Source organism: Amborella trichopoda, chromosome 1 (genome assembly GCF_054954075.1).
Source record: "Amborella trichopoda isolate Santa Cruz 75 chromosome 1, AtrichopodaSantaCruz75HAP2 v2.0, whole genome shotgun sequence".
Taxonomy (NCBI): Eukaryota; Viridiplantae; Streptophyta; class Magnoliopsida; order Amborellales; family Amborellaceae; genus Amborella; species Amborella trichopoda.
This window is the reverse complement of record NC_142336.1, coordinates 85,722-106,721: the sequence shown is the minus strand read 5'-3', so window position 1 is coordinate 106,721 and position 21,000 is coordinate 85,722. Positions and strand designations below refer to the sequence as shown.

Sequence of the window (21,000 nt, the reverse complement as noted above, 5' to 3'; positions counted from 1 at the left end):
GCCGATATTTTATTATTCCTTGGCTCGCTAACTATGATATGCACCTAGTTATTTCATGCCAACAATGGACATTTCTTATACTGATAATAATGCTCCTTTAAATGGTGTTTTTTGGCTCGTTGACACTAAGGGGGAAACAAAAGAAGAAACAAAACATAAAAACAAGAGCCTCACACAGGCAAACCTTGAGAAATTCATGCTTTATAAGTCATGGCTTCCCAAAAGAAAATAAAACCACTTCTAACTTTCCACCAAGTTCAGGCACAGTTAACGTTGACGAATGCAAAATGGATTCAGTAAGCAAATTCCCTATAAACATCACTCCTACCTCAATAATGCAACTAGCAGCCCTGTCCATTCATTAATCGAACCAAGATGGCCCAAGATCGACCAAAGAACTTCACATTTTACATGTCAATAAGAACTTTCAATGTGTCAGATCCTTCGAATTTCATAGTTCACAATTTAATAATCAAACATAATATATCCAATGGGGGAGGGAGAGCATTCATGCTATGCGAATTTGATGTATAGCTTTGTGCCTAAAACTTGAAATCTTTCTTCTTTGCCTTCCCTTCCTTTTTCCTACATCTTGCGCTTCCTCTGATTGAGAGAGAGAGAGAGAGAGAGGCTGGGCCTCCAATTCCTCTTCTTCCATCTGTTCCTCCTCACCCTCCAAGTCATCCCAATGCTTACTGCTATCAACAAGTTCCTCCTGCAATCAAAGGAAAATACATAATGAGACAACAATGATATTGCCCTCATTAAGAAAACTAAGAAAACCATACTAACATGGAAAGTCATTTTCCAACCAAAGAACTAAATAGCCTTAAGTTTTGCCAAAGCCGCCAAATCTCCAAGTATACATTGATACAAATTGGTGAATTTTTGTTACCAATATATATGCTTGTTGACAGCAGCTAGATATAACGATTGACCAACTCATTTGGTTCTATCAAAATATGCATTTGACCAACTCAAATGTCATTTGACCAACTCATTTGGTTCTATCAAACTATGCATTTGAGCAACTCATTTTGTCATTCATTTTTTATCAAATCATTAATAAGGCCATTGCAAGCGTTTCAAAAGCTCCCCAACCACAACCTAGCCTTTCCTCCCACCCAACCTGCAGCATTCCCCAACCTTACCATCTACAACCTAACCTTTTGGTTCGCTACCCTTGCAACGTCACTGCCCTTCTTCCTCCACCACCAAAAAGAAAAAAGTATCTTTCTATTCCCACAGACTGTCTGTCCATGCATTTTAGACTTCACCAAATGAATGTTAAATCAAGGTGATCCAAGCAAGCAATACCTCGCTCCATGACCTGGCTTGAAATTTCTCAAACAACCATGCAGTCAACTCCACTATCACTACCTACTCTACTCTTTATGCTTGACCACAAGCCTTTCCTCCCATTCCCTAATTCATAAGACTTTTTGTTTCCCACATAAATTAGAGTTCGAGAGAGAGATATGATTAACATGGAATAAAACAGTATTATGGAATGTGCATTACCAGGGTTTAATTAACTTCAAATCAATCTGGTCATGTATGTCACAATCAGTATTGAGATTGCCCATTAGAAATATCAAGTCACAGCATATAACAGAAAAAGTGACGACCTGAAATGGTTTGATAGTAGCTTGAAGAATAGTGAGGGTGTTTAGGGTCTTCCACTACATAGATGCACCTCTCTCTAAAAGATTGCTGGTTTGAATATCAAACCTCAATTCAGGTACAAGTTCAGTACAATTGAGCTCCAAACAGAAATGAATTCTACAAATAATGCAAGAGATAACTAAATTTGAACATAAAGTACAATCCCTACAAAAGGGCATCTTAGACAAAAATGAGACACAATATCTTCTCCAGTTCAATAATTACCTCTAGAATGAGAATTCAGGCACTCATGCAGCTTTTAGAGTCCAGCTAGATGCCAATCTCACAACAATTTTCACCAACTTTGTCAATGTGATTACTACAATAAAAAGTTCGTAAGTCTTAACGGTTACCCATAAGTATCAAAAAATCAATCCTTGTGGCTTTCAGTTTCGAAGTCATATACATCACTCTTCAAAAGAGATGGAAGAAACCATTTTCAACAACCAAAATGTCAAGGTTTTAGTTGAAATAAAGAAAATATGCCAGAACCTTCACAATCAAATATATCTAAAGAATGGGCATGTGTTTAAGCCAAGACAAAAGTACATTATTGCCTAAACCAGTTGCTAAACTTGAGGCTCACAAGGGGTTTACATTCATTTCCTTAAAAATCACGGAAAAACTAAAATTCCCATCCTCTACGATCCACATTTTCCTATCTGAACTAATACAGTTGCAGCTAACATTTCCTATGTTCTCAAAGACTTAGTAGTGGCTTGTCCATTGCTTTTCATTGGCTTGATAGTGCCTCTTTCACAATTGTTTCCTCACAAGGCAAAGCATCACTTGCTCACTAAAAGCATCAAAACCAATTGTCCAGAAGTAACTACTCCTCTAATTGGTTCTTCTGGAAAATTTTAAAAAAAAATTAGTTTTGACCTTCGTGAGTCAAAAGGATATAATGGCCAACACCATCAACGAACAACTAAATCCCTGTATTGCAGACAAAATTCAAATTTTGTTTTTGGTAATTGAAGTAAAACGTTACTTACAATTTCAACGGATTTCCATACATACGATACTGAGACCTCTGTTTTTGCCCAGATAATACAATGGTAAAGCTCCACAATTTTTAACCTAGGGTTCCTTGTTATGTCTCGTTTCTAGCATGGATAAAGCACTTCTGAAGCACCTTCCTTTATGCATATATACTAGAATGAACCATCCTATTGGTGATTTTAGAAATTACTCCAAAAGTTTTGACAATTGGTTGCCCCTTATATTAGTTAAAACTACCTTAATGTTTTCCTTTTTATCAAATGAGAGAATTGAGGGTAATTATGAATGAATACAAACTCTCAATTTTCAAAGCTCCCTGGTTGAATTATTGGGATCATGTGAATTTCAATTTATTTTATTTTTTTTCATTTCAAATTTGAGGGATGTATCCATCTATTTAGCACAGAACCAAAAAATTGAAATAATAAAAATTATCAAAAACCATTTCACCAAAATCCCTTGAAATACTTGTAGGACTATTTTGGTCATTTTCACTATTCAAATTATTTTTATAGTGTTCTTAGGGTGCATCTTTCTAACAACACAGCCTCTAAATTTCTGGTAAATTTGATAAGTAAAAAGGAAATAAAAAGTTTTGAAATTTGTAACTTCAGAGCATGCACAATTATAAATATACACACAGGAATCTTCATTGCCTATTTGAGACTAATGCAAAGCAGTCAAACTCACCAGCCAACTTTATCTTGGAGCCAGATGAAAGACCAATAGAGGTAACAACCAACTCTACCACCTGCAAAAAATTACATTGATTTAACAATAGAGGTAACTGAGAAACCATCTTGTTTCTTTTTGAGAAAAGGTTAACTGCCTGAGAAACCATCTTGTTCAACAAAACAAACAACAAAGATCTACAATGCAACCAGCAAAGGCAAACAAAAAGTATACAAAGTTGAATTTTCCATATTCAATGGTTATTTATACTTTTGTGGTCCCTTTTCAAAGTAATGACTAATCCCAACGTTTCATACTACCAAATATTCCATTGGCAGGTTGCCATCCGATTATGGGCATGAATCAAATCCCAAGTCAACTAAATTATTTGTGTCCTATGATGCAATTCATATCATCTCTCTCTCTCTCTCTCTCTCTCTCTCTCTCTCTCACAAACACACGCACAAGAAGAGGGAGAAATATGAACAACTAACTAAATTTGATCAAATTCAAGGTGAAATGAAACCAAATAGATGGATCTAGTAGTAAAAAGTTTTGAATCTTCTGATGAATCCTCCATGGATAAAACCCAAATGAAATAAATCCACATGCATCATAATTCTCCACTGTAGTCTGACGAAGCTATTTATTCATTTAATAAATCTATCAATCACAAGCTTTTTCAAAATTCTCCAGCCAAGATAGGGTCTACCCCATGATTTGGTCAGGTAAAGAATAAGGCAACAGGAGAGATCACCTAATGTCCTGAGAACTTTTTGAGATATCTCTGACTCGTATCTTTTGCACTCAGTATTAGTAGAGATTCTAAAGAAAACTGATCAACAAGAAAAAAATCTTACGGAGCCTGTTTCAAGTATATGTGAAATGACATCAAAGGACTTTATATGTTAGTATAGATAGTTTCAGTTGTTCTAGAATCAAGAAGTAGAAGTATTCAAGTAAACCTTCAATAGCGTGATACCAAGCATGAAATTATCATGATGGAGCACCCATCGTCTGATTAGGAATTGTTTCTTGGATTTCATTACCATCTGAAGCATGGTGAGTCTGTGGCTGCGGATGTGATCAAATAATATAAATGTTTGTTTGTCCATTTGCACGTGTGTGAAAGAGGGAATAAAAGAATTAGGATTTTTTATTGACATGGCAGGCCAGTCTCACACACTTTGATGTGTCCATAGACCACAATGCACTTCCAACAAAGGAAATCTGTGATCCTAGCTAGGGTCACTGTGACAGAGAACTTGCCAATGTGAGAGGCAACTAAGGCATGTTGAGATGGGTACCAGAGGACCTAGATACCGCCAGAAGGTCCTATTGCATTCAGAGCTAACCACTGGTAGGGGAAAACCCCAAATATTCTGAATTTGGGAGAGAGGGAGAAGGAAGGTTGGTTTCCACCAAACCAAGAAGAGACGAAGAATATTGTGAAACAAATTGATGAACAGTTTACCGTTTTCCTGGGTGACCCAAACCCCTTATATTCCAAATAAGGATCTTCATAGCATACCTAAGGGGCTGATGGCACTTTTGCTCGAGCGACGAGAATGCTGAGGAGTCGAGGGAATGGGGAGGACCTTAGCTGAGGGTTCTGTTTTCTCGTACCTTACTTTGAAAGAGTTTGGATAGCTCTCAAAATGCTCTCGAATTGGTGGCAGGAGCCTTACCTTTGGCATTCTTCAACTTACACTGGCGTCTAGATTCACTATCAACATTGATGAAGGCTTGAAAGGCTTCATGTGGGCTGTTGAACAGGAAGCCCATCACTGAAAGGATCTTGTGAGGATTGCCTTAGGCTTGGTCGATTGCGTTCATACAGCTAGAGTCTACAGAGACCGGTGAAGAAGATTTCGAGGAATAGGAGGAAGAGGGGTTATCAAAGGGGAGGGAAAGATGTGTGGGTGAGGAAGAAGGATGTTCTTCACTGAGATTGTACGGTAGCAGAGGGGGGAGGGGACCTTCAAATGTGGGAATGTGAAAAAAATGATAGCCAGGGGGGAATAGGAAGTTAAGGTGGAATTAAGGGTGAAGAGGTAGGCTGAGGGGTGGAATAAATGGCTAAGGATGGGCTTGATTGAGGGCTTGGGCATGAAGCCATTTGGTGAACAGGCTGAGTAGGCCTCAACATCAGTGCTTGATTAAGCTAGTTAAGAGTTTTTATGGAATTCTTTATTTGATCAAGGGTAAAAATGTTATCACACATTTAGTTTTAATCAGGACTTCTTTTTTGTCAATTAGAATTAAGATTCCTTGGAATTTAAGTAAGATCTTTTATTCTAAATAGTGGTCGTATTCAGGGTTTTGCTTTCAGACTTAGATATCATTTTGTTCAAAATCTTGGTTTCACCAGAGAGCTAGAAGCTTGGATTGTAAGCTTCCTGTTATTTCAATCAATTCGATCTTTGATTCCTCTATTCCTCTTTTTTCTTTCCACCATACCATCTGGTATTGGAGCAGTCCCGTTCCCAAAGCGTCTGTACAGTACATTTAAACCCACTTGTGGACCCTTGATATTGACCAAAATACACCCTTATACCCTATTCCTCATACAATTAAATCAGCATGCGTGAAACCTAGTTCCCATTTTGCAAGTTCCCATTCATTTAACTTAATTCTCATGCAAAATAATAAATACCATAAATAACCCAAAAAAGATGATAATCATGGGGCACCCTTTCATTAAATTGAGATACAATGTCAGTTTTCCTTATGAAAATAGTATTCCCCATATAATTAAAGTTCACAGCAGATCCTAAATCAATCCAATGTGATAAATATCCAATAATTTTAATAGTTGGTTGTATATTATGCCCAAGAAGAGCGGATTTTATTGTCAGCGCGGGTAGAAATAAAATTGAAATGAATGAAAATCATCTACTTAGTCACAAACCAAGGAAAGCAGAATTGATCTTCAACTAGGAAAAATGTAAAGGAAAAAATCCATGCCAGTTGAAATGCATGAGAATCATCTACTTAGTCACAAACAAAAAAAAGAACAACTGATCATCAACCAGGACAAATGAAAAGGCAATAAATCCAAGCCAATTTTAAAAGCAAGTACTATGTACTAAGCCTCTTTAATTTGTGCATTCGTCTGTTGCAAGGCCTTTTTCATTTTGACGAGTGTTGCTATTAGGGGAGTTTTGATAAAAAAATAAATACACAATATATTTTTCTTAGATACTAATTAACTTGGAAATGCATGTGCACCTCTATCCTCATACCATCAATTCAAGACAATTAAATTTGATATGTATAAAATCCAAAGGATAATTCTGATTCAAATTAAATCTCCCAAAAGATGACCAATGTAAGCCAAAATTTTTAACTTACCGTAGTTGACTTTAGTTCCTAACCAGCAAATGTGTTGCACCCATCACTTCTCCCTTTCCCTAAAATCTCTCCATTTTACATCCCAAGGGCTCATCCTTTCAATTTGTCTCTTTTCTCTCTCTCTCTCTCTCTCTCTCTCTCTCTCTCTCTCTCTCTTATCTCTAAATATAATTAAAGTCCTATAGAAATCGGCTTCAACCTAAGTCTCATCTATTCTCTTCTCTATTCTGTCTCTTAGACATTGATTCTATCTCCCCTTTCCTAAACCTCAGACCAAAAGAAGAACCTTGCATCTCACAAGTTTATCTATGCTATTACCAAGATTCTCTCTCTAAAGAGAGCATTTTTTTTGACAAACTCCTATGAAAACATAGTTATACATAAATTCTCTCCCATTCTACTTTAGAGAGCACCTCTCTCTCTCTCCCCCCTTTTCTCAACAATTGCCCTTACCAAGATCCTCTCTCTCTCTCTCTACACACGCACACACACACACACAAACAAAACCCAACAAAAACAGTGGTAAGATGGGGTTAACTACAGATGAGCCACCAGTTTTATAAAGTTCGATACTACCATAGTGATCTAGAAAATTTGGAAAGCCATCAGTTGTTTCTAAAGAACTAGCAGAACTAGTAAGACCAGTTCTCAATTACTTGTTAAATACATTTTTCAGAAGGTCAAAATAGTGGCAGATGAGTTGGCTAATTCGGAAGCAGACGCATCCAAGGATAGCTCATAGCTCTATGAAGCCATAGATCGTAGTCCTTTTTTCTCCATGGAGAAACATTCATTATAGTCTAGTATCTCTATTAAAAGAAAGACCAATAAATGGCAGAGGCTTGTGAATTTTAAAAAGTACAACTGAAAATTCACAAATATGCTGTCATTCCTAGAGACTTAAACAAATACTACTCTAAAATTGATAGATATCACCCTTATGATGTCTGATTTGGATAAGCAACAAGAAAAAATAAAGGCTTCATCTCCCATCTCAGTAAATAACATATCCACATAGAACTAGTGAGCCCTATATTTGCATAAGTTCATATGTTGATGCTCTGTTTCTCATTGCATGCCACAAAAGACTTATAGAAAGGAATATTTCCTAAGGTAAATATGCATTATTGAGAAAAGTTTCATTCATCACCTAGTTTTATGTTTCATCTTCTTCCAAAGGACTGACTATTTTTACTTTAAACCCCCTAGTTCAAGATGATAAGCCTTCTAACACAATATTGATGTCTATCAGCATGGAACACTCATGAGCACACACATAATCTTGCACATCCAATGGCAACAAAGGTTCATAATTCACATGATTTGGTTCAACAATACCATGGTTAGTGCATTATAATATTGAAGCATGCAAACTATCAATTCAGTCCAAACATTAAATATTAACTGCAACTGCAGTTCATCTTCGTTCACAGGGAAAGCAAGGAGACGAAAACTGATCCCAATCCTCCATCTTCGGAGTAGAATTTGAAGCTTGGGGAAGCTGTCTGCGCTGCATTTTGCTAGACATTTACCAACATATGAGTACCTGAGCAAAACCAGAGCCGTGAATTGGGGCAACGAGTGAAGGATGGCAACGGGGGTCTTGGGTGATAATGGAATGGGCTAAGACTAGGGTTGCAAGAGACTCGGGCACACTGTCCGAAAGAAATGAAGATTCGCAGTCAACGAAGGCATGGCATCGCTCCCTTCTCCAATTCTGCCCCTCAATTTGAAAACCCAAAAAATCAGAAGAAGCCCATGGAAGCACTTTTCTAACTTGGCTTTTACCATGTAACCTGCACTAAAATTCAGGCTTCAGCTCCACCAAACCAATGAACGTTTGAGATGTAAGGCACAATCGTATGAACCACTTGAGCTAAGCCCCATTTTTTTTATTGTTTTAGATATAGTCTAAATAGAAAGATTCGATTTTTCTAAACAAAAACACATTAAAATTTCCTGTTTTCATGGATATTATGTTGGCCCTAAAAAATGTTCAGCTAGGCTTATATTAGCTTGGCTCAGCTTGAAACGGCTCGGCTCGGCTCAGCTTTATCTGCTCGGCTTAACTAAAATATCTAAACTTAATTCAAATAAACAAGAGTTTCATTGGCCTGAGCCAAGCCGACATTAGCCAAGCTAAGCCGATATTAGCCGAGCCGAGCCGACATTACCCAAGCTAAGCCGATATTAGTCGAGCCAAGCTGAGACAAATTCACGCTGCGCCGAGCTCATTTTAGCACGGATAAAAGCCGAGCCTAGTTCGAGAAAATCGATAAAATTGTGAAAAAATTATTACTATAAAAGTTATGAAAAATACAAAATTTATTTAAATATGTACAAAATGAAGAAGGTATTTTTTGTTAAATCAAGATTTTTAATTTACTTGCATTGTTACTTTACTTATCTTTACACCAAATTTCAATAATATTAAATTAATTAATAAATAAAGTTACAGGGAATAAATTTTTTTAGAAAAGATAAAATACAAATTTATATCGGTACTATTAAAAAAAACAATTTTTTAAAGATCTTTAAAAAAACTCAGTTTTTAACGGATTTAAAAAAATCAAAGATTTATTTAAAAAGTCATGTTTTAAACAGAGACTTACCAACTATGATCTTTACATATCTGATTTTTTCACTACATTTTTTTAACCAAATCCGAAATATTCACGAAATAGAACCGATTTATTACCGAAATTTTGATATGCCAATATTTTATTATTCCTTGGCTCGCTAACTATGGTATGCACCCAGTTATTTCATGCCAACAATGGACATTTCTTATGCTGATAATGATGCTTCTTTAGATGGTGTTTGTGGCTCGTTGACACTAAGGGGGAAACAAAAGAAGAAACAAAACATAAAAACAAGAGCATCACACAGGCGAACCTTGAGAAATTCATGCTTTATAGGTCACGGCTTCCCTTCAGAAAATAAAACCACTTCCAACTTTCCACCAAGTTCAGGCACAGTTAAGATTCATTGACGATCTCAGAATGGATTAAGTAATCAAATTCCCATTAAACATCACTCCTACCTCAATAATGCAACTAGCTGCCCTGTCCATTCATTAATCGAACCAAGATGGCCCACGATCGACCAATGAACTTCACATTTTACATGTCAATAAGAACTTCTAATGTGTTAGATCCTTCGAATTTCATAGTTCACAATATATTTACCAAACAGAATATATCCAAAGGGGGAGGGGGAGCATTCATGCTATGCGAATTTGATGCATAGCTTTGTGCCTAAACTTGAAATCCTTATTTGCCTTCCCTTCCTTTTTCCTACATCCTGCGCTTCCTCTTTTTCTTAGCCTGCACATAGTTCAAAAAATTGAAACAAGAAAAAAAAAGCGAAAACCCATAGAACAACACGAACAAAAATTCCAGCCCACTCTAGAATGCACTCAGAACAAACATCTGCCACCATCTCACTGAAGTCCTTTGTGTCGATTTCATAGCTTCTCTTCTTCCCTTGCTTCCTCATACATGAACCATGTCACCCAATAATGAATAACTCACTCCCATAAAACGCATAAAACTTTGTACCCATGAATCAAACAATACATCAAGAATCTGGGCTCCTATTATTAAAAAAAATACCTTACTTTGCTGCCAAAGTAACATCATCCAAAGACTTTAATTCTTCCAACCTAGGAGTGACATCTACTTTGTCCTAATAGTAGCTCAACCTGGGTAAGGACCATGTGGAATCAGTATGACAAAATGCAAAGGATAATTGAAAAGAGGTCGAAAGAATTTCATATATAAATCTAGCCAACAAATCATTAAGTGCTTGCAGAGCAACACTAACATACAAAAGAAAAACTTTGTTTACCCTTTTAGCACCAGTTTTATCCATTGCCCCAAGCACATACCTGTCCAAGGACAAAAGTTCTCAAATGCTAATCAAGAGTTTCCCCACGATAAATCCTCTCTCAAAAGGGCAAAAAAAAAAAAAACTCACACAATGAGAAATAAGAAAATCCACAAAATAAGTCCTAAAATTGATGAAAATGATAGTCAAATAAGAAGGTAGTTAAGGTGCAGACATACATGTGCGTTGTTCCGAGTAAGGTTCCTGGTGCAATCCTTTCTTCCTTCTCTTCGAGTACCTTATTTGGAACAAGAGAAATAGAGTGTTGGACTCCGCAAGAATAAAATGGTAATCAAAAGATGACTAATAATGTAGCTCACTGGAAGATGGTGCCCAAAATCTTTCTACGTACTCACTTGGTAAAGAGGCTTCCCTGGCTCTTTCCTTTATTGCTTCGAAGATCAATGATGTCAGGTGCCTTCACACCAGTTGGCGCGCTGCGGCGAACTTAAAAAACTCAATTTATTAATACAGCAGTGAGAGAGAGAGAAAGAGAGAGAGAGAGAGAGAGAGGTTGGCAACTGATTGAATACCGGCCTCCAATTCCTCTTCTTCCATATGTTCCTCCTCTTCCTCCAAGTCATCCCAATTCTTACTGTTATCAACAAGTTCCTCCTGCAATCAAAGGAAAATGTATAATGAGACAACAATGATATCGCCATCATTAAGAAAACTAAGAAAACCATAGTAACATGAAAAGTTTCCCAACCAAGGAAGATTTAATTGCCTGCCCATGAAGTTTATTATAATAACACAGGATTTATTCTATTAATTCAACAAACCAATTGAAAATGGATAGGGAGAGCATTCTGTGTGACTCAAAAAACATAGATGTTACACGTGACCCCACTTCTTAGTTGTTTGATTCAAAATTGATGGCTACGATTGTCCATGCCACAATGTCATGCCAAACGCTGTTTTATTTTTCATTTTTTATACAAAATATTTTTGGATGAAATTTTGAACGTCCCATCATAAACTAGGGCGAACCTAAATAAAATAGAAAGCCATCTACTCAGATCTGATGGCTGAGATCAGGGGTCACATATATTATATGTGGGTGGGGTTACATAGAAAGCTTTCCCAAATGCATACCTCATAATTAGGTTGTTCTTGTTGTTGGACACCAAAACCGTCACCATATAGTGGGCGTCTGAACTACATAATAAAAATTTCACAGAAGCTGTCAGAAAAGAATAAACAATCGCACAGAAGAAGAATCCATACAAAATCTTATAAACACTACGACGACTTGAATGCAAGAATCATAGGAAGCTTACTTTATCAACAAGAGGCTTGCCCCAACCTCTAGGATGATAACCAAAGCTAGCACCAAGTGGAACAGGAGCATTCGGGCCAAGAAATCCAATTGAAAAACTATATCACGCATTTCAGCTACATTGCTCACATGTCTACACATTACAACATGAGATCAGATTTTTTAGGACATGAACATCCATTAATGAAGAGAACATCCAACAATCGCACAGAAGAAGAATCCATACAAAATATTATAAACACTATGACAGCTTGAATGCAAGAATCATAGGAAGCTTACTTCACCAACAAGAGGCTTGCTCCAACCTCTAGGACGATAACCAAAGCTAGCACCAGGTGGAATAGGAGCATTCAGGCCAGGAAATCCAATTGAAAAACTATATCACGCATTTCAGCTACATTGCCCAAGCAATCCATTTCACAGGTCTACACATTACAACATGAGATCAGATTTTTTAGGACATGAACGTCCATTAATGAAGAGAAAATAGAAAAGTTTAGATACCATATACAGATTACATTTTTTTTGCAAGTTAGCAAATGTGTATTTCACAATATAAAAGACTTTCAAAATGAGTACCATAGGCAAAAAAAAAGAGAAGACAAACCACAGGAAAAACAATTGCGGTGTAGGTGATTTTGTTTATCCTTCCTATTTTGGCGGATGCTTTCACTGGACCAGTGCGTGTAGTACGCTCGAACTAGTACATCTCTAAACAATTCATCATATATTTATCCTTTTGCCTTTTCTCTCCCCTGAAAATAGCCAAGAAAGGGTACTGAATAAGACACTGCAGATACACCATAAAAGGCCTTTGATTAAGGTTGCAGAAAAGAAAGAGGCAAAATATGAACTTGACATGTTTCTAGCATACAATGCTCATGAAGAATATCATTTTCAAATAAAGATAATTTGAAAGGCAAGAAAACAACACAAATATTGTGGTATATCAAAATGTAGCGAACAAAAATACTCTTCATAAGGTGGTATATGAAGTTGGACAGCTAACAAAGTAGCTTCAGGAGTCTTGATAGTATAGATACTTACAACGGCATCAAGGATAACTTGAGTGTCAAATATATCAGGGAAAAGCTGTTTTAAAAAAAAAAAAAAAAGCATCTTAAAAATTACTGGCCACATAGATAATCACTGCATAGATTCTGGCCTCCATCCACAGATAAAAAAAATACACAAACTAATTATTTTAATGCTTGTCTACTAGAAATGAGGGCCTCAAAATATTCAAGGAGTTCTAGCCATTTTGCTAAAAGATAAAATGCATATTTTTACTTCCAAACTATGTTAAAGGGCTTTGCTTTGCTTCTTTTTTTTTCGTGATTATTCCCAGAAGTAGAATCAATATTTCTTTACAAAACCTAAGATATACTTTCAGAAATTAATACAATTTCAAAATCCATTCCCATTTTCATGAACAACAAGCAAATGACAAACTCAACTGTAGATATTATGCAAGTTCCACAAGGAAAGCAAAGACTTCCTTTTTTCTTTATTTACTGTGGCACCCATTACTCTAATGGTTGCTTTCACCCATTACTAAATACATTTAGGCTGAGAGAAACCACTATATTCTTACTAAATGGTTGAGAGAAACCATTATATTCTTAGTAATGTATTTACTTCGCTTTAAGCTTTCTATCATCTTCCCAGTGGCAGCTGACCAAGGTTGTCATGTCATGGATGCAAACAAAGTTCTCTTTAGGCATGTTGTTTGATCCTAGGTTTAGAATGGAACTGTCCAATGATGAAATCCGAGACCTGATAATCCTTCTTTAACCCCTAAATCCAAATTTCCTTCCTCACCACGGCAAGGACAAGATGGTGTAGGAGCCAGCTAAATCAGGGTGTCTTTTGGCAGAACATCTTTCTATGAGAAGCTTTGGCCAAGTGATCTTCCCCTGCCATTGCCAGCAAGGTATGGCTCTCCCCAGCCCAGCCCAAAACCTAGGTTCTCGATTGGTTATTGATTAGCAAAAAGGCTCTCATGGTGGACCACATCCAGCATGGGGGAATACACTTCACTGACATATACAAATGTATCATGTACAAAATAAAACTAGGAATCAATTGGGCTAGTAGGATTTCTATTTGCGCCTGGAGACTAAACTAGTGTTTGAATATTTTTGAGCCCACTAAATCTCTCGAGGTGTCTTCCCAACACGCATTTGGAAACTTGCACAGCTTGGATGACTGCAGACCTGTAGCCCTGTTGCGAACCACCATATGGAGAAGAAAAGAATAGCCACAGAAAGAGAGGTTGTAAGGCAGGAGAAAGATAGAGAGAGGACCTTGCTTTCAAATTTGAGGAAAGGCATCGGTTGTACAGAGGCAACGGCGCGCTTCTTGACAAGCTTGATCTGCAACCTGTCACCATCCATGCTCACACTGCTCTGTAGAGCCCGGTGAAGCAGTCCTAGGTCCACTGCCAATGCACTGCGATCATCATTTTGACTAGAAATCCTGTAATCCTCAAAGCGAACCTCCTGCCAAAAAGGATCTATAACACAATCAATACCACACCTGAGTCAATCACTCATACATGACTAGCTTAAAAAAGGATACGAGTCCAGAGGTGACCAACCTTTTTGAATTGCGCAATGGCCTGGATGACATCACCATTAAGAAGATTGTGAAGCAGAATCGCATGGTCACGTGTCAAGTAGACGTGACAGACCCTACCAATCTTGTCAAAAGCCAGAATAAGTCCTGCAAGAACGAGGAAAGGGGGGGGGGGGGGAGAGAGAGAGAGATTATCCACCTTTTTCACCATCAAAATCTAAGAGAAATAGTACAAGTAACATTAAGAAGAAGAGAAGGAAAGAACAGCCACTTCTTTCCAGAAGATTGACACCATGGGGTCTGTGAAATGCTTTGAACTTCATTCACCCTTCCTCGTATTCTGTGTTTGCATTGTAATTGAGCAAATGCGGAATCTCACAGCCAGGATGCTTCCCCCTTTCACAAGCCAAGTGAAATGATAGCTCAAAGTTACTAACTCCCCGAGCCAAAATATTAGGAGCATCTTGAGCACTTCAAGAATAATAAAATACAGACAACTAGAGTACTCTGAAATGCAATTCAGATCATTACAAGCTATCCAATCATAACAACTAAAGCCAAATATGCATCTCGTGATAAACAACCCAAAGATCCCTGAAAACTCACAATTGATCATCAGGATTCAAAATATAGTGCATTCCACGTGCAATATCCAAGTCAAGTGATGCTTAATATCCATATAGAGAAGAAAATTGATGACCTACAATCTAAGCCTGTGTTTGATCTATGCAAAGGGAAAGACATCCCTCTATCACTCGGATGAAATTTAATAAATGCTCATTGGGCATCCAATTGTGCATTTGTTCACTTCACATACCAACACTTTGAACAGCATGTCTACATCTCTGATGAATAACGTCACAGAAAAGATAGAAAAAGAAGATATGCTAGCTTGGCAGCCATGAGGGAGGTATCGTATATAAAGGGGTATCCATAACTGGTAAGGCAGTCTATTTTCTTGTATCTTTATATAATTGTTTCATGTCTCAATTCAAATTAAGTCCAACTTGTCCTAGCTGGCAGTTTAAAGCAATGGCTTCGTATGTCATATCTCTTTGGGAACGGCTGCACATGTATTAAGATATTGTTTGTTTTTAATATCCTATACTCAGGTAGGTATTATATATTACGCGAGAGGAGCATCCCCCTATTAGTCCGCCACGTGTTCCCACCATGTTAACAAATCCCTCTCTTTCCCACTATGTAAGATATTTTTGGCCCCATTGCTTGAAGCTATAGCATCAAAACCGCAAGAGTTGCCTAATCATTGATGAATGGCCTTTAGAGAAACCAATCTCTTCGTAATATAAGATAATATTCATTGGTATGATGATAAAATATATGAAGATGACTATAAGCATTTAAAAATGTTACGATATGTATCATTCATACAATTAGAGTGCTCAAATCATATATGCCATCAACAAAGAAAATCAGGATTTTTCCCACTCCAAAAAAAATTAATAGATATTTCAAAAGGAAAAAAAAAGAGAAAACAAAGAAAAGCTCTAACCTAGTAAGCAATTACTCATTTTAATGCTCTAAAGGCCATTCATCAATGATTAGCCTTGGCAACTCTAGCGGTTTTGATGGTATAAGCTTCAAGCAATGGGCAACGGGGCCAATAATATCTTACACAGAATTAAGAGAGCAAAAAAAAAAAAAAAAAAGAGAGATCAACAAAAAAACCTGTTTCATTTATGTAAATATACTTATCATTTCTCTCGTTCCATTGATGAGCTCAGCCAAAAACTCTATAATGCTTCCAAAACACTCAGGTAAGCACCAGTAGATGCCATTCCTTAGAAGAATCTCTCTCTTAGTCATGATGCATATCTATGAAACCAAGTTGAGAGGGATGTGGTTTCAATACTGGAAATCTTTGTGATAGCCTTAAAATATATTTTCATCTTTAATTATAAAATTTAAAGCTTAAAAATAGTGTAGATCGAACAGATCTATGAAAACTTGAAAAACTTGAAAATTGACGGTCCAAAAATGTGTTACAAATGCATTATTTCCAAACTTGAAATCCATTTCTTTCTCAAGTCCATGCATCTTGATGTCAAGATGATCAATTTCAGGATATTTGGGCATCAAACCAACCTCTTCTAGTGAAAATTTTCAGGTGGGCTCTAATTTGATTGTTTAGAGCCTCGGCTCTATATAAATGTTTTCCTTTATTAATATGGTGGGAGGGAAGGAGAGTAAATTAAGGAAAATAAAGAGAGGGATTTATCAATAAAACACACAAAATCCTTGAAAAACAAAGGGATGAGACTAACTTCCACTGCAATCTCCTAGGGAATCACCCTAGCTATTGACTTTCCTGAATTCTAGGATGCAGGTGAAAATGAATTATGGGATGCAGGTGAAAATTAGTAGGGTGAAAGCTGGAAACCCTGTTTGATAAACTGTAGTGCTCGTACTTTCACCTGTTTGGCAACGGGAAAGCTGGAAACTGCATCTAACATTGTTCATTATGTATTTTATTGATATGATGTGCAAAATGCACTTTAATAACATTTTGTAAGTAAATAAGGTTCCTTCCTTTCATCAAACATAATAATACCAAACAAGTAAATAGATTCAAGAAATACTTTATTGTGATTGGAGATTTTATAAAAGTATGAACCGCCTTTGATGCTACCAATATTTACATAAACAAGAAACAAAATTGATTTTCTCAATATCAAAATTTCACTCAATACACAAGCAGCATGTAAGAGTAAACATATTCCTATTATTTAAGAAATAGATATTTAAAAGTTTAAAAGCTATCCATTCCATTTTGCCATCACACCAGTACATTATAGAAGATTTGCCACCTTTGAAATAGTAACATGAAAGCAATCACTCAAACAGAGAGATAATGAGCGAGAGAGAGAGAGTATAGCAAAGTTTTATTCCCAGAATGGACACAACTGTGTTGCAATGTCATGTTCGTCCAATCTATAACAGAAAATGGGCCTTGACATTCGAATAAACAGAATCAAATGTAGCTACATTGCAAAGTTTTATTCTCAAAATTGTAGAAATAAGTAGTGATGTTTAGCCTGTTTTTACAAAAGTTGCAACCCTACTAACTATTTGAGATTTCAATGAAAAATACATGAATTAGAACAAAGGGACCAGAAGCAAGCAATATTTGAAGTCTAATGACAATTCATTTCCCCAATCTATTATGCTAGAGACCCCATGTATGTGTGAGTTGTGACTTGTGACTGCTAGTTTAAGCAGCATATGATGCAAAAGTAGGTTCCAAAAGACAGTCTAGTTATAAAAGACATCTAACAATCAGCTTCTCATTTTGATGTTCTTGAAAGAGACAAACGTCATGAAGAGCAAAGGTCACAGAACTTTGATCAATCAACTGACTAATAAAAATTATTTTCAGAGTTAAATAAGGAAAGTAAAGATCACAAGAACTCAAAGACATGTGAATAGATCCTATCCTAACAATTTCGACTCATTGGCAGTGAAAGACTGATACTATCTTGAAAGGCAACAGAAGACAGTAAATTAGCATGCCCACAATTACATCAATACGCATTGATTCATTCAATAAGTATTGATTTATGCAAAATTATTGATTACTGATTCACGCAATAAACTTCATCAATAAGGATTGATCCATGCATGAATAAATTCCAATTGGAAATGTGACATGAAATGCGAGGAAAATAGAGCTAGCAAGCAGCGTTCTAGATGTCCATTTCATTGGAAGCAAAATCAAGCACAAGTTCTCAAATACACAGCTGTGGGACTCATCTCCTTTCTCTTTATTGCTTGTAACGCAGTCATGAGACTATTATAAATTTATAGGTCAATAGGCCAAGCAATTTAAATCCAGACCTCAGATAGCTCCAAAAATCCAAATCAATACCAGAATACCTCTCTCTCACACACACACTACCTTGTGCATTTTACTGCAGTCTCTCTCCAACTTTATATTCGAAGTCTCTGTCTTTCCATAGGCACAATCTGCTATAGTTGCGGAAACCCATCACTCTCTCATACATGTTTCCCCCCCTAGGCAGAGGTTGCTATTAAAAAGATTCCTTCCAATTGCATTTAACTAATAGAGACAACCAATCTCTCACTCTCATCTATATCACCCACACTTGCATAGGCAACTTCTCTCTGTCTCTTAACTCCCTTTATTGACTCAGAATTACATGACTCCTCAACTAAACCCATACAACAAATCTTCTGCAACTACAGACTCTTTCTCTAGCCTCAACTCTTACATGACACGTTGGGAATTGATTATCACATATTTACTCCCTCAATTTACCATGACCAAAAAAATCAATAGCCAACAAATGAACAATAAATAGGCTCATTTTGAAAATTGTAACAGAAAGTCAGTAAAAAATTACAAAATTATAAGAGGAAGTTATTTATCATACTGTTGAGTTCATCAAAGGCTAACAACCCAAAAAACGGCTACAGAATTGTAAGCTAATACCAACTAATTCCATTAGAAATCCATCAGTTGAGATCAAAAAATAGCATCTTGAGCATTAAACTAGCATGTTATACCGCATAGAACTTTGAATGAACAATAGTAATTTCTACATAAATATAAAAGATGTAAGGCTGCAAAAAATAAATTAATTTATCTTTGCAACATGTAACCCTTTTTGGTGACCCAAAATAAATCAGTGATTTAAAAACATTCTTTTTATAGTTTATCAAATCGTTGACCATTATTTTGATACATCACTAGAGCGATTTAAAAACTGTAAATCAAAGAAAAAAAAATTAATGTTCACTCGCCACTCTAGGGTTTCCATAGAATTTAGGTTCACATTTACTACATGCTCACTTTGATTGACAATTATTTCGATAAATCAGGAAACAAAAACATTGTTTTTATAGTTTTCCATAAATTAACCAGATTCGTTTTATTTTTTTTCATAAGAGAATCAAAATTTCCAGGCATAATTTTTATTCACGATTTCGTTGAAATAAAATTTTATTGACTTTTTACAAACTGCAAATCAGGGTTAGGGTTTTCAGCAGATCAATCAAAGCGAAGAAAATGCCAAACCAGGGTTAAGGTTTGCAGCAGATCAATCAAAGCGAAGAAAATGCCAAACCAGGGTTAAGGTTTGCAGCTCAAAGTCAACCCTCTTTAAAAATTGTAAAATAAGGAAAAAAAAATTGATGTTCACTCACCACTATAGGGTTTCCATAGATTTATTCGGGTTAATCAAATACAGGGCAAAAAATTCTTAAATAGAAAATTTGTAGGAGATGCAGAAGAGTGGGCGACCGGGTGGTAGATTGAGTGGCAGGAGCTCAGCTCAGTCGATTGAGTGCTTTTTGTTGGGGAATAGGGTGGGTGTGCCCGACTTTCACTAATTTTGCCGCGCGGGAGCACCCATCAGCAGCGAGTTTCCTTCACTGCGAAAACTTTAAGAATCCATTTGAATTTTATCATTGAGAAGTGGTTGTGTTTCCTCAGTGAGAGCAATCTCTCTCACTTGGGTATGTTGGATGTTCAGGTAAAATATTGAACGTGATAGTAGAGGATGACCCATCTCACCTCACCTCACGGATCAGGACCTATTTGAACTTTAATAATGGAGTTTAGAAATTGCAGTTGGGAGCTTTCCCTCGAATCCCTCTAAGTCCAGCGTTTGCAAGCGTCTTAAGTTCTTGAGCGACTCGGGAACATTTGTAAGACTCGTATTTCTTAATCCAAAATACCTCAGATGAATGAGGCATCCCACTTCATCTGACAAATACTTGATGCAGATGCCTTCTAGGTCCAGCACCCGCAAAAACTTGAAAACCCAGAAACCAGAAGAAGGCGATGGAAGCACTTCTAGGTTTGCAGCTTGGCTTTTACGAGTTGTTTTTGTTAAAAAAAAAAAAATTTAAAATTTTCTGTTTTTGTGGATATTTTGTTGGGTCCACAAAGGAGCTCAACTCGGCTTACATCATGTCGGCTCAGCTTACATCAGCTCGGCTCAGCATATATCAGCTCCGCTCGGCTTATATCTGCTCAGCTCAGCTAACAGCTCGGCTAAAATAGGTTCAAATATCGTTTTTTCATCGGATGAGCCGAGCTGAGCCGATTTTAGCCGAGCTGAGCCGATTTCAGGCACTTATGGCCGAGCTGAGCCGAGTTGAGCTAAGCCACGCCGAGCTCATTTAGTTGTAATTAGCGCCGATAAAAGCGGAACCGCGCTCACCAAGTAGCTGGCTTAAAGCCCAAAAATAAGAAAATCGATAAAATAACCAAAAACAATATTAATAAAAAAGTCCTGAAAAATAAATAAAAATTTAAATATGTACAAAATGAAAAATATTCGAGCCAAAGATCTTAAAAAAAAAACTGCCTACTTATTTAGTTACTTAATATAATCGAAATTTGATTTAAAGATAAGTAATTATTGATTTCACAAAAAATTCCATAAAAAATTTCACCAATGAGTTCCTTAAGAAAAAATGTTCAAAAAAATATAAGTAATATATTTCTAAAACAAAGTAATTAAAATTTTGATTAATTTTATATTTTATTATTATTTTTTATTTCATTGATCTATAAA

General features: G+C 36.5%; 1 protein-coding gene and 1 long non-coding RNA gene across 51 annotated transcripts; one reads left to right on the top strand and one right to left on the bottom strand.

Moving 5' to 3' along the window:
- Nucleotides 1-333: 333 nt before the first annotated feature.
- LOC105421638 (uncharacterized) lies at nt 334-20,243 on the bottom strand. 50 transcript variants are annotated; one of them, XM_088860192.1, is made up of 14 exons: nt 12,468-12,615; nt 12,140-12,285; nt 11,862-11,993; nt 11,677-11,739; nt 11,115-11,196; nt 10,934-11,028; nt 10,761-10,819; nt 10,543-10,582; nt 10,308-10,396; nt 9,589-10,019; nt 8,240-8,489; nt 3,358-3,418; nt 1,891-1,984; nt 334-715 (listed from the first exon to the last, which is right to left on the bottom strand). In XM_088860192.1, exons 2-6 carry the CDS (start codon nt 12,208-12,210, stop codon nt 11,002-11,004), a joined length of 375 nt encoding a protein of 124 aa, XP_088716318.1. In that variant the 5' UTR covers nt 12,211-12,285; nt 12,468-12,615; the 3' UTR covers nt 334-715; nt 1,891-1,984; nt 3,358-3,418; nt 8,240-8,489; nt 9,589-10,019; nt 10,308-10,396; nt 10,543-10,582; nt 10,761-10,819; nt 10,934-11,001. The 50 variants fall into 50 exon arrangements, with proteins under 50 accessions (XP_088716318.1, XP_088715973.1, XP_088716065.1 ...); XM_088859847.1 differs by having other exon boundaries at nt 10,938-11,028; XM_088859939.1 differs by having other exon boundaries at nt 10,313-10,396; nt 10,938-11,028.
- Nucleotides 18,694-20,308, top strand: LOC148783461 (uncharacterized). Its single transcript, XR_016051236.1, has 2 exons — nt 18,694-19,454; nt 19,504-20,308. It is a non-coding gene; the product is annotated as an uncharacterized LOC148783461 (long non-coding RNA).
- The last annotated feature ends 692 nt before the right edge of the window (nt 20,309-21,000 follow it).

What these genes read in the sequence shown, in the direction of transcription:
- LOC105421638 (XM_088858749.1), bottom strand. Translation starts at nt 12,210, where the DNA reads ATGCTCCTATTCCACCTGGTGCTAGCTTTGGTTATCGTCCTAGAGGTT. An exon ending in AAGAACAACCTAATTATGAG is followed by an intron (nt 11,197 to 11,676) that starts GTATGCATTTGG and finishes CTTTGATTGCAG; the next exon opens with GAGGAACTTGTTGATAACAG. An exon ending in TTACTCGGAACAACGCACAT is followed by an intron (nt 10,583 to 10,760) that starts GTATGTCTGCAC and finishes GTCCTTGGACAG; the next exon opens with GTATGTGCTTGGGGCAATGG.